General features: G+C 31.0%; 1 protein-coding gene across 1 annotated transcript; it reads right to left on the bottom strand.

The window, feature by feature from the left end:
• Window positions 1–5,331: 5,331 nt before the first annotated feature.
• LOC105116513 (casein kinase II subunit alpha-like) lies at window positions 5,332–10,891 on the bottom strand. Its single transcript, XM_011013911.1, has 10 exons — window positions 10,296–10,891; window positions 9,932–10,061; window positions 8,866–9,060; window positions 7,992–8,149; window positions 7,195–7,285; window positions 6,825–6,890; window positions 6,168–6,250; window positions 6,007–6,070; window positions 5,848–5,916; window positions 5,332–5,652 (listed from the first exon to the last, which is right to left on the bottom strand). The coding sequence occupies exons 1-10, from the start codon at window positions 10,811–10,813 to the stop codon at window positions 5,596–5,598; spliced, it is 1,431 nt and encodes a 476-aa protein (XP_011012213.1). The 5' UTR covers window positions 10,814–10,891; the 3' UTR covers window positions 5,332–5,595.
• Between the last annotated feature and the right edge of the window lie 1,643 nt (window positions 10,892–12,534).

Below are 12,534 nucleotides of genomic sequence, written 5' to 3' on the forward strand. Positions count from 1 at the left end.
GCCTCCTTTTATAGGCCAAAATTGAGAACTATTGATTTAATGACTAATTGATGAGTTGGTGGCCAACTCTTGACTTGGTGACAAACCTTATTTTCTCTTATCTACCCAAAACGTTATTAATAATGTCAGGATTAGAACTAGTTAAAAACATGAAAATTATAGATAATTATCTCAGCTTTCCAGAAAAAAAAAATGGAGGTCATTTGGACTTCTAGAACTCTAGATATGGGTCAAACACTGAACAGTGCGCGGGCTGTAGGACAGATTCAGACTTCTTTGTTGTTGCTACAATTTGGACTTGAAAATGACCTTTTTAAATCTTAGACTCCATATAAAAGTTGTAGGCCTATGTCTTACCTTTCCATCCATATAATGTAGACCTAAATCCGAGATCTACAACTCCAGATATAACCCAATGACCGAACAGTTTTTTGGTTTGGACTGCACTAACATCTCTTTTCTAAGTTTGGCCATCTCTCTGTCCTTTCAATTTCAGTTCTTAAATTCATCAATCAATCTTTTCATTTATGTGATAGGCCTGCATTTAAAATGAATATTTACCACAAATTAAAGGTATCTTATATTATTAGATATGTTATTATAAAATATGTTTTAGTTAGGGAGTTATTGATACTTCAAGTGCAAAATGATGATATAAAACCTTGATAAAAATACGCTTTTAAGTACTAATCAAAAGTACTTAACTACTTTACAAAAACTAGCATCTTATTACTTTTGCACATCTTCCTTGACTTTATTCAATACATTAAGTCTTATCCTTTTGAATTTTTACTTAACCGACTTGCAGGCTAGCATCACTAGTAGTCTTTTTTAGCATAATATTTGTATCTAAACCTAACATATCACTATACAACCACGAAAATGCATTTGCATATTCTTTCAACAGGGTCATCAAGCTTCTTTTCTCATCCATGAAGATCAAAACCTTTATTTTTAACTCTTTTTAATTTTGATTAATATTTAAATGCACTAGTTTTTACTCTTCTTGATTGGGTATCCAAATGCACTAGTTTTTACTCTTCTTGATTGGGTTTCCAAGCAAATTTTGAATGTTTTACTAACCTAGTAGATTCTTTAACATCTCTCTTTTCTCATTCTTCTTCATCCATGGCAATTAAGTTTTCATCAAAGTTAGATCAATTATTCTCAATGCAATAGCTTATGTTTTATTAAGGATTTGCTTTTCACGATTTAGATAATGGAAAGAGTATTTTTTTTAGTGTGCAAGTTTTATATAGACAAAGAGAGAACTAAAAAGCATAATTTGAACATAAAATGCATGATCTTATTAATAGAAAATTTGTAAATCTTAACACAAGCAAGACCTTTTGTCAACATTTGAAATCATGATCTCTGACAGAGTAAAATTAACAAGATAATTACTTTGGATAAACAATGGGGGATTTCTTAGTCCTTTCTATTACTAAGTTCTTCCCCCACAACACATCTTTATATAAACTCTAAAATTAGTTGGGTCTTTTCCAGTGTGTTCTCAGTAAGTTAAGGCAATAACACATCTTGATGAATATCATTTTTTATTACAAAATCTTCATCACATATCACATTCTAACTCTTCTTCAGGTTATGTATTGAGAAATTAGCGAACATCTAATTCAGATTTTTCTCTGGTTTCATCATATAACCTAAGTGTGGAAAAGTTTCCCAAATTAATAGAATGTCCATATCTTCTTTATTTAGATCTCAGCCTTCAATACGAGTCAACCTTTTTCCTCACTTTTTCATAGTATCCCTATAATAATCCTTCTTCCTAGCTTAAAACCGAAGTTAAACCTTTGATATGCACATATCATCTTCATAACATTAATTTTTAGGCATTTTAATAGTCAAGTCATACCTCATTGGCATCCCATGTTTTGAAAAAAGATTTTGCAAATCTTACTATTTCTAAGATTTCAAACTTTCTTTTTAAAGTATTCTCTAGCACCTACTCAATATTCACAACTTTAAATGCATGTAAGTTACTATCTTTGCTCTCTTTTATTTCAATATAAGAAATTGGTGTAAGTTACTATCTTTGCTGTCTTTTATTTTAATATAAGAGATTGATACATTCTTAGCTAGGGATAAGGCTTCCTTAGCCGTTATAGTTATTAACCTCTCATTCACTACAAGCATTAGTCTTTAATGTGTGAAAGATGTTATGGCATCAACAAAATGGATCCTGGGCCATCCAAGAAAAATGTTTTAGGATGATTGAATATCTAATAGTTGTCATATTACTTGAAAAGGTTATAGCTTGATACCTAGCTCAACATCAATGTTCTCAATCACCTATCTTGGTGATTTATCATATGCTCTAGTCATTATAGTGTTTGGTGTCATCTATATGGCATCAATTAGAAGGCGATCCAACATATGTTTGGGTAGCACATTGAGGGCTCACCCATTATCAATGAGAATTATTACAATCACAAAATCTTTGCATTTCATGGTATGTATAATGACTTATTGTGTCATGCTCCCTCGAGATCCAACTTATCTTTTAAGAAGTACATATAGCCTAGATTCTTTTGATCAAATGCTCTATTGAGTCTGGTGTGATGTCCTAGGGAACATAAGCTCTATCTAGAATCTTTTATAATGTCTTCTTATACAACTTTGAGCTCAAGATAAATGAGAGTAGAGAACTCTAAGTTGAAGTCCTTTTTAGTTGTTCTATTATGTTATACTTAGTGTGCTTCAATAGTTTCAAGAACTTTAAGAATTCTTCTTTACTTATTGGTTTATTAACTTTATTATCCTTAGTCAATTCCTTAACTACTTTTCATTTCGTTGTTTTTTTTTCTTTTTGGTTCATCTTTTTTTTTTCTACTTCATCGAGTGTGAAACACCTTTTACTTGTCGTCGACCCTCCTATTTCAACTTACATAACTAGAAATAGGCCTATAATATCAAAGGTATACCTATAGTTATAAGGTAATGTACTATGATCTTTATTATCTTGACAAATTAGCTTTGTTAAAATTATTATAGGTTGGTCATTTATGGTTGACTGGTATTTGCATACCTTTATCTTTTCTTTTTTAAATGTCACCATCCTTACTTTACACTTCATATTCATGTCTTTTATTTTCAAAACTCGAATGATAATTAAATTTTCCATCTCATAATGAAACTCTTTATAATAGTCAATATCATATCCTACCTGATAGTGATATTTGCAATATTTTTCAAGAGGTCTTATAGCTTGTACCTTTAAAGGTGGTCGAAAATAGTTTGTTTTTATTAATATGTCAAATAATTGACACCTGTTTACCCTAAATACTCTTTCTTACTAGCTCTTCTCATACTCAATAGTGATCACATGCACCCCTTCATTCCATGCTAGGAATTTCAAGTTTAATAAGCCCTCATCATCAACCATTAATATACTCTGTATTTATTTTAAATTTAATTTTTTAAGCTTTATCCATTTCTTATTAACTTTTTCAAATATACAATAATATATTCTAAAGAATATTATTAAATTAATGATCATAAAAAATCATTAATAAGAAACAATGGAATAATAGTACAATTAAAACAAAATATGATAATTCTAAAAAAAGAGATTTTAAATGCAATCAAATTTACTTTTGAAATTCAATCCAATATAATCACTTTACTATAATTTCAGGTAATGCGTATCATTTATGATAAAAAAAAAATCATCCAACATTAAAATTATTCCCTTTGATATATTTAGAAAAAAAAATAATTTGAAATTTGGTAAAAACAAAATCATTAATAACAAATCAAAACTAGATCATTATTGTTGTTGCTATTTAAACATTATTAAATTAATTGCTTATAGATGTACAAATGTTTTTCTTCAACAAAATATAAATATAAATACAAATAAAATAAAAGTAATATTTAAGATACCCATAAAACATAGGGTCTTTCATCATTTAAACACAATTTGATAAAGTTTTGGGAAAATAATATAGTTTAAAAAAATATTTAAAAAATAATACAGTATGAACACAATCACTATTAGGAATAGAAGTTATACACAACCTCTATCAGAAATAACAATTGTTTCAAAATTCATATCTTATTCAAATTAATCAAAATGCACAAAAATCATTTTATAAAAATCCAATGAACAAGAAATAAAAATGAGATAAAATGATGTGGCATAAGAGAAAACAAAAAGGAAAGAAAAAGAAAAGAAAAGAAAAAAATAGGTCATTAATAACACATCAAAACTTTGTTTTTGGCACATCATGTACTATTAGAAAGATATTAACAAGACAATTTCAACCATAACTTGAAAAACCATCAAACAAAATTATAATTTATTAAAAGTTTTGTTCAGGTTTAATTATTATATTATTTGATAATCTTCATCAAAATCTTAATAATAATAATAATAATGAATGTTAAAAAATAAAACCTCAATGTATTTATGTTGACTCATTCTTTCTTTCTTTTTTTCTTCATCATTTTTTTTTTTACCACATCATCTTATGTCATTTTCATAATCATAAGATCTTAAATCTTATCTTTTAGCTATTAGATGTTTATAGAATTTTAAATTAATTTTTGTTTAATTAATTTGAAAAAAAAAACATTTTCAAACATGACTAAACAAATATTAATTATGTATAAAAATAATATTCAAAAACACAATTGTATTAAACTATTCATATTATCCAAATACTTTTCCAAACTATTTCTCAAAAAAAAATTAAAAACTATATAATTTTTAAAAAAAAAAATTCCAAAAGATAAGATCCATAAAAACCACTCATCCTAAAAACCCAATGCAAAATAATTAAAATATTAACAAGTTTACGAGAGTACAATCAAGTATAAAATACATTTAGATAAATCGACGTCATGCCACAGGATGTGATGCGAAACTTTATCTGAGCAGATAAAAATACCAAAAATAAAAGAATTTATAAAATTTAAATATGCAGTACATGCAATTCAGTCATACAATTTTATCCCAATATTATGGTGAAAAAAAAAAACATATCTCAATTAATGAGCCCAGTAGATGCATATTTTAATTATTATTTTTTTTATATTTATATTTTCTGTTTCTTGATTCCTCGTTTGCTTCTTATGAAGTGAAACAATGCAATGGTATATTTGATCCAATGAAGATTCTACACTATCAAATTTCAGAAGTATAGGGATCGAAAAACCTTTGTTTCGTTGGATTTTGTATCATTTTACAACAGAAAAGGGGTAAATTGAGTCGCCTCGCCCCAAACCTCGAATTTCTTAATGAAAAACAATCCACGACATAGTCAAAATTCAAATGTATCTTCTAAACAAAAAAAAGAGTGGAGAGCCAAACAAAAAAATAATAATCAGAAATCAGTATTTCATTCCCAGATTAGGAGCACATAAATTCAGAGTGAAAAAAAAGAAAAACAGTATATTCAGTCAGGAGAAGCTTAAATTGAGCAATTTAAATATGACTGGCTTTATAACAAAAACATGGAAGACTTTCCTAAATGCGAAGGAAAGTCTTGAGATGCCAGAACAAATTACATAGGAAGGCCGCAACAAAGAACAATGAGATGCCATGACTAAACAGCATCTTGGGATTTGAAACTAGGTACGAGTTCTGCTGCTTTCTGCATTTCTAATTGGATAGAAGTATGGATGAGCCTGCATGGTATGTGGTATGAAGGTCTGTCATAACTTACAAGGCAAAGATACGAGTTGATGGAAAAAAAAAACCAACACTACAATAATATACACCATTCCATCATGGGGTCACTAATCTGGGAAGTCGACAGCGTAAGGACAAGGCAAAACCCACCACTCAAGGGTGTTTGTCAAGGATAAGTAGTAGAGGCTTACCATAGCTTCTTTTGCGGTTGGCCTTTCCAGGTGATCATATCGCAACAACTTGTCAAGGAAGTCAACAGCCTTTGAAGAGGGGAAAAAGAAGGATAAAAAAAATTAATATTATATTTAACAGAATAAATGATACTTCTACATTTGCAAATTAAATTCTACCTCAGGAACTGCCAAATGTTGATTGTCAACATTAGTAAACTTGGACCATGGTTTGCGGCTATGCCTTTAAAATAAAATAAAATAAAATAAAAAATCTCAATCAGGAGAACTGGATAAGTAAACATAATTAATTGATAGAGTTATAAGCACATTTGACCAACCTCCCAACAAGGGCAGCAAGATGCGGATCTAACTCTATGCAATACTTATTCAAATATGCATTCAGCTCATCTGTTCCAAGCACCTGGGCGAAAGGGAAAGAATAATTACATTTCCATCATCTGTTCCACTCTTAATAGGGCATATTACAGCTAGATTCCACAGATACAGAGGCCTTGATGTAAGATGGCAATTATGCCATATCAGTTGTGAGGCACGGCCAAGCATGTCGGGGGGGAAAAACTTCTCCAAGAGCAACATGACATTCCTTAGAAGGCAAGCACTCATGCAGATATGCATGCACGTGCACACTCACAGGATGAAGTATGTGCCCCATTGCTCTCCAAATTTGCAACTTTCATCCTTGGAATTTTACAACTCTCGATCTCCATGGGTTTGTCAAATTGCCGTAACGTTGTACTTACTGTCCAGATAGATGACAGGGCTGGGGTGAAATTTGACTGACAGTACACAACATGAACTTTCCAAACCAGACTGGGCAATACAAAAATTCACATGGACCAAAAGATACCCAAAGACCAATATGACTTGCTCATATATAGTCATCTAGAAAGTGATGACGAGATGATTTACAAAATTGGATATGTGTGCCTGTTGCTTTTTACTCAAATCTTTTATCCAATTATTATTCCACATACCTTAGCTATTTTGACCAGCTGATCATAATTATCATGCCCATAGAAGAATGGCTCCTTACGGAATATCTGCACAATACAAGATCAATTCAGAGATTACCACGTATATCTTGACATTATCTCAAACTTCATAGTAACCTATCTGCCATCCAAGCAAGAATATGCCAGCAGACCAAGGTCCACTTTTCTATGAAGAATACTATCATAGAAACTAATACACGGACAATGGGCAATAGCAATCCAGTCATGCAAGTTCATGGAGAAGCAAGTTCCTTCTGGGCAGTCCCACAATTCTGGTAAGGACATGTGTTCTTGCAAAGCACAGCATGGAACATGAACGCCAAGGAAAGTGGAATTTGGGGAGGACACTCACCATTCCAGCAAACATGCAACCAAGGCTCCACAAGTCCAAAGAATAGTCATAGTCTTGCAGATCAACAAGAAGTTCTGGGCCTTTAAAGTATCTGCAGATCAGAAATGGAAAAACAGGAAAAAAAATAAAAATAAAGTTACCATATCAGTTCACCATCAAGAAAAATGATAAATCCTAAAGAGGGCTTAATCAACTCAGAAACAGATGAGTTCATATATCATCTAAGAACCAGCAATAACCACAAGGAAGCATAGGAGTATGATTAAACACAACATCAAGTTTTGATATAGTGCTATAAACTCATATCATGTTGCATTTATCTTAGTTATATGATTACTACTGTGTTTATTTAGTTAGATTATTAAACAAACACGTGCATTACATAAAATATGCTGAAAGTCACTCAAGATTTGGGGCTTCTGTAACCATGACCATTAGATTATGACAGCAGAAGCCATGATCACAACCATGATTAAGACGGCAATTTAAGACATTAGGTTCTACATCAATAAGCAAGCTGTTGTAATAGAACATATGTAGCTAGGACCATGACTTGGTACATTTGTCATAAATAATTTTTTAGAGGTTATCAAGTGCATGGCAGATTGAAGGGAGAAAAACCAAGGAGCATTTCAGCAATAACAACAGCAAAGCCTTCACCCCAAACTAAACTGGGGAACATTAATTCACTAAAACAGCTTGGGGAAGTAAAAGAACAACATGCAATTTTGAAGACAAATAAAGAAAACGATACCTGGGAACACAAATTGTTAAAAGCTAATGAATAGGAAACAAACCTTGAAGCAACACGAACATTGTACTCTTTCCCAGGGTGATAAAATTCAGCAAGGCCCCAATCTATCAGACGAAGTTTCCTCTGCTCATGATCAATCATGACGTTATGAGGCTTCACATCTCGATGCATGATACCTTGTGAGTGGCAATAATCTAAAGCCTACAAAAAGGATACATAGTACTTGAACATTTAACAATTTATGTTCCACAATGCTAACATTAAACAACAGCATTTCAATTTCAGATAATTTTTATTACAAATATGAATCAAACAATTATATCTGAAAATTAGGCCAGTATTTCCAAAACCAAACTAAAAAAAAAACACTATTTTCAATACATCATCCACAGCCTCAGCATTTGTCATGGCAGCAGAAGATGTCACTAGAATGACAACTAAATGCAATATTGATTTTGTTCAAACAATATTTACGATAGCATAATATTTTCAACACCATCAAAATCAATTACAATAAAGAGAGAAGACGAACTGCATTGCTGAAGCAACATTGATTTTGTTCAAACAATATTTATGATAGCATAATATTTTCAACACCATCAAAATGAATTACAATAAAGAGAGAAGATGAACTGCATTGCTGAAGCATCCAACAAAAATCACTTTCAACATTGCACTGGGGAGAGAACAAGAGCAATACAATTGACAACAGCTAACTTCCTACCTGGCTATGCTATCTAATCTATGTACACAATATATAGAAACTTCAACCTTCCAACACAAACAAATTGGCGACAAAAAACATTACGTAGGTCACTGTAGATGTCTTTTCTGTCTTTTTAAATGCCCATGTCAATGTCCTTGTATGCTGTTAATGCTGATCTTGTAAAATGGGGCGAAGTAAATGATGTGCTTACCTTCAGAAGCTCATAGATGTAATACCTAGTATCAAAGTCTGAAAGTGTCGGATAAAGCACTTTAAAATCAGTATTATTCACATATTCAAAAATGAGACTTGGAGTCTTTGATTGTTGATCTCTAACAATATCAAGCAACTTCACAATATTTGGTCCTCCACAGAGATTCTGCAGTATTTTAATCTCTCTTTTAATCTGCATCATGTAGGAGAAGACAAAGTCAACCTATAAAGCACAGGCTGGGTCCACAAGCCAGGAATTAGCAAGAATAAAAAAAATATAAAAAAAAAGGGATGGATATAGAGTCTACTAAATGACATGCACAAAGAAAACTTCACTTTGGGTCATAATCCAGGGGCACCATGAAGCTATTGGCATAAGCTATCGCTCTAAAAACATCTCAAGGTTGCTTTGGGTCATAATCCAATGGCACCATGAAGCTACAAAGAGGCTTGCTAATAAGGTATGAAAATTGAGAAAGTGAAAAGCAATTAGCTAAAAAGGGATGAAAATTGAGAAAGAGTAAGAAGTATCTACATTAAAGTAACATGATTAAACATTATCCACTAGACATACAGAGTCACAACATCTCTGACTAAGAATGATGGTAAATGGCAATAAAGCCATACTTTTTTGGTTGATGAATGATAAAAACAACTCAACAATATCATAAAAGATAATTGTAGAAAACATCCACAAAATAAAATAAATAAATAAAATCATAGAAAGACCTTCACTCCATAACTTCTAAATAAACAATACACAGGAGAGAAACAAGATTATTCTTAGAAGCATAGATATCTTTCAAGAACGGAAACTCTCTTATATGCACATGCGCATGCAGTTGCTAGAAGCAAAATAAACCCAATCTAATGGTCAGGTAAAATTAAATATTTATTTCGTATTAAAAAAAATGCTCAATACTCGTGTATAGGCTAAATAATAATAGTTAACAGCACTAAAAACAGCTAAGATTAAGAATTAAAGAAGAAAAGAATCAATCAACAGAGCAAATCCACTAACAAAAGAAAAGGATCGATTAACAATGCTATCTATTATAACTCACTTTCTTTTTCTTCACTGGTTTGAGAATCTTAATGATGCATTTCTCATTGTCCGTGCAATGCATCCCCTCGAAAACCTCACTGTATTTCCCTCTCCCAACCTTCTTTACAACCATATAATCATCCTGCTCCCTGCACAACATTAAACCCAAAAAAAAAAATTATAACCACTAGAAAAACAATCAACTCAACGCTGCAATTACCAATTTTAACTGTCTCGGTTCAACAAATTTTCACAACACGTTATTATCTATAATAAAAACTAAATATATAAGTTCAACAATCAATCAATCGAAACAAAAGAAAGAAGAAAAACTAAAAGATCGAAGAGAGTAATGATAGGGCAGGGGGAAAAGACGAATATACCCCCATTGAACGGTGAGAGACTCATAGTCCCAATAGTCTTTAGGACGTATCACATTGGCATCAGCATAAACCCTAGCCTTGGAAGGGGCACCAGGTCGGCGAAACGATTTGCCAATTTTCTGCGCCAGCGTGTCCGAAAGAGGCACCGAGGACCTAAATAGATCGGGAAAACGGTGCAGTATCTGATGTTTTGGCGGTGGTTGTTCTTGTTGTCTTTGTCTTTGGTGTTGCCGAGAAAAGGCAGTGCTTGAAAAGGCCAATTGACGGAAGCTAGTAGAAATGGATGGTTGAGAAGAAGAAAAGAGAAGAGGATTATTATCTGAAATAAATGAAAGAGAAGAGAAGAGGGTTTTGTCCTTCTTCTTCTTCTGGTAGTGGTTCAAGATTGTTGCGATTTTTCTCTGTAGCAAAGGCCTTATGGCCATCAAATCAAATTCGTTCAGGCACAGGTAGTTAATTAAAAAAAATTGTGCTCCTTTTATCTTCGTTGTTTTAGTGAGCCGCCAACGGAATCGCATTCTCTACCTCCATTTTCTTTTCTCAAAACCTTGTATCACTCCTCCAATTATATGTGTTCTCTCGATTTTGCTACTGACTACCATCATTGTCAAATTTAATTCTCCGTATATCACCTTCTTTTTTCAATACAACTACAACTTTTTAATTATTATTTTATTCTAGTATTTTCTAAAATTATATTATTCATTTCTTATTTTGATTTGAATGAATTCTTTTATAACAACAACGATTATATTATTATAAATTTAATATTTATGCAAAATATTTATATATAATTAATTTAGAAATGCTTATATTCAAAATAAATAAATAAAATTATTTTTTAATTATGAATTGTAGTAAACCTATGAAGTTTGTATATTTATAAAAAAAAAAAAGTAAAAAACACACACACAACACAAACACATATATGGATCATTGACTATTCATGTCACGAGTGAATATAAATATTTTATCAGGTTTATTAATAATTATTCTAGATATAATTATGTATATTTGATAAAATATAAATCTAAATTATTTGAAATGTTCAATTTATAAACAGATAACATTGGATATTTAGTCTAAAGCTCAAACACAAGAATTTCATAGATTTAATAGGTCACATCATACATCAAATATATATAAACTTTTCATGAGAGTTGAAAATAGCAAGTTGTATATACTTAATGTTAAAAAATAATATAAATTATATCTTGGGATCTCATCTAACAGTTTAAGCTATTAGGTTAAGATGATTCTTTAACATGATATCAGAGTTTTAATGACTAAGCAATCACGAGTTTGATTTTTATCATTTTTGTTTATTTTATAAAAATTAAGTACAAAATAGTATAGACTTGTGCAAGTTTCAAGTTCAAAGAGTTTTACTTAAAGGGGTGTGTTAAAGAATAATATAAATCATATATTGAATCTCACCTAATAGTTTAAGATATTGGGTTAAGATGATTATTTGATACTTGATAAATCTACTAGTTATATAGAAAAAAAATATTTAATATTAATTTATAGAAATGGTTTAAGGCCATTAAATTTAAAAATAATTTTATTTACACCAAATAAGTATAGACCATGGTTCATCCATAAAAAAAGGTAGAATTCATTGAATATAATTAGCTATTTAAAAGAAATAATGGAAGCTCATTGTTGTTGGTCTGCTTCCATCTAGTTAGCATTATGCATTTTAGTTGTAAGTCTTCTTTGATATTTTGTTGCCTTTTACTCTAAATTTGTTCACAAACCACCTTATCAAATCTTTTCACTTGCTGCTTTGGATGCCCAATATGATAATCAGCTTTAGTTTGCTTTTAAAGTGTTCATCCTTTCAAATCGAATTCTTGGTTCCATTCAATGTTGGTTTTTTCCCCCCTAACATTCCTAACATGGACAAATTTCTCTTTGCAGGTTCCTTGCATTAACATTTATTGAGGATCCATTTTGAACCCCTCGTTTTGTGAGATGGCTTATAAAGGCTTTCTATATCTCTATTATTCTTATTTTACTGACAGATCCATTGTTGTATTTTGAGCTAATAATCCTTTTTCTTTTATGTTTGTTCTTTGTTACTCTTTCACATCAAATGTCAAACCCTATCATGTACGTATGATTTTCTTTGTTGCTGTCAGAACTTTCATTATTATGTCGAACAAACTTTGTAAGAGGGTTATTCATTCCATGAGCTACTTCTCAACGTAGTGAGATTTATAAAAATGAATTTAGT

This window comes from Populus euphratica, unplaced genomic scaffold (assembly GCF_000495115.2).
Source record: "Populus euphratica unplaced genomic scaffold, PopEup_1.0 scaffold972.1, whole genome shotgun sequence".
In the NCBI taxonomy this organism is placed as follows: domain Eukaryota; kingdom Viridiplantae; phylum Streptophyta; class Magnoliopsida; order Malpighiales; family Salicaceae; genus Populus; species Populus euphratica.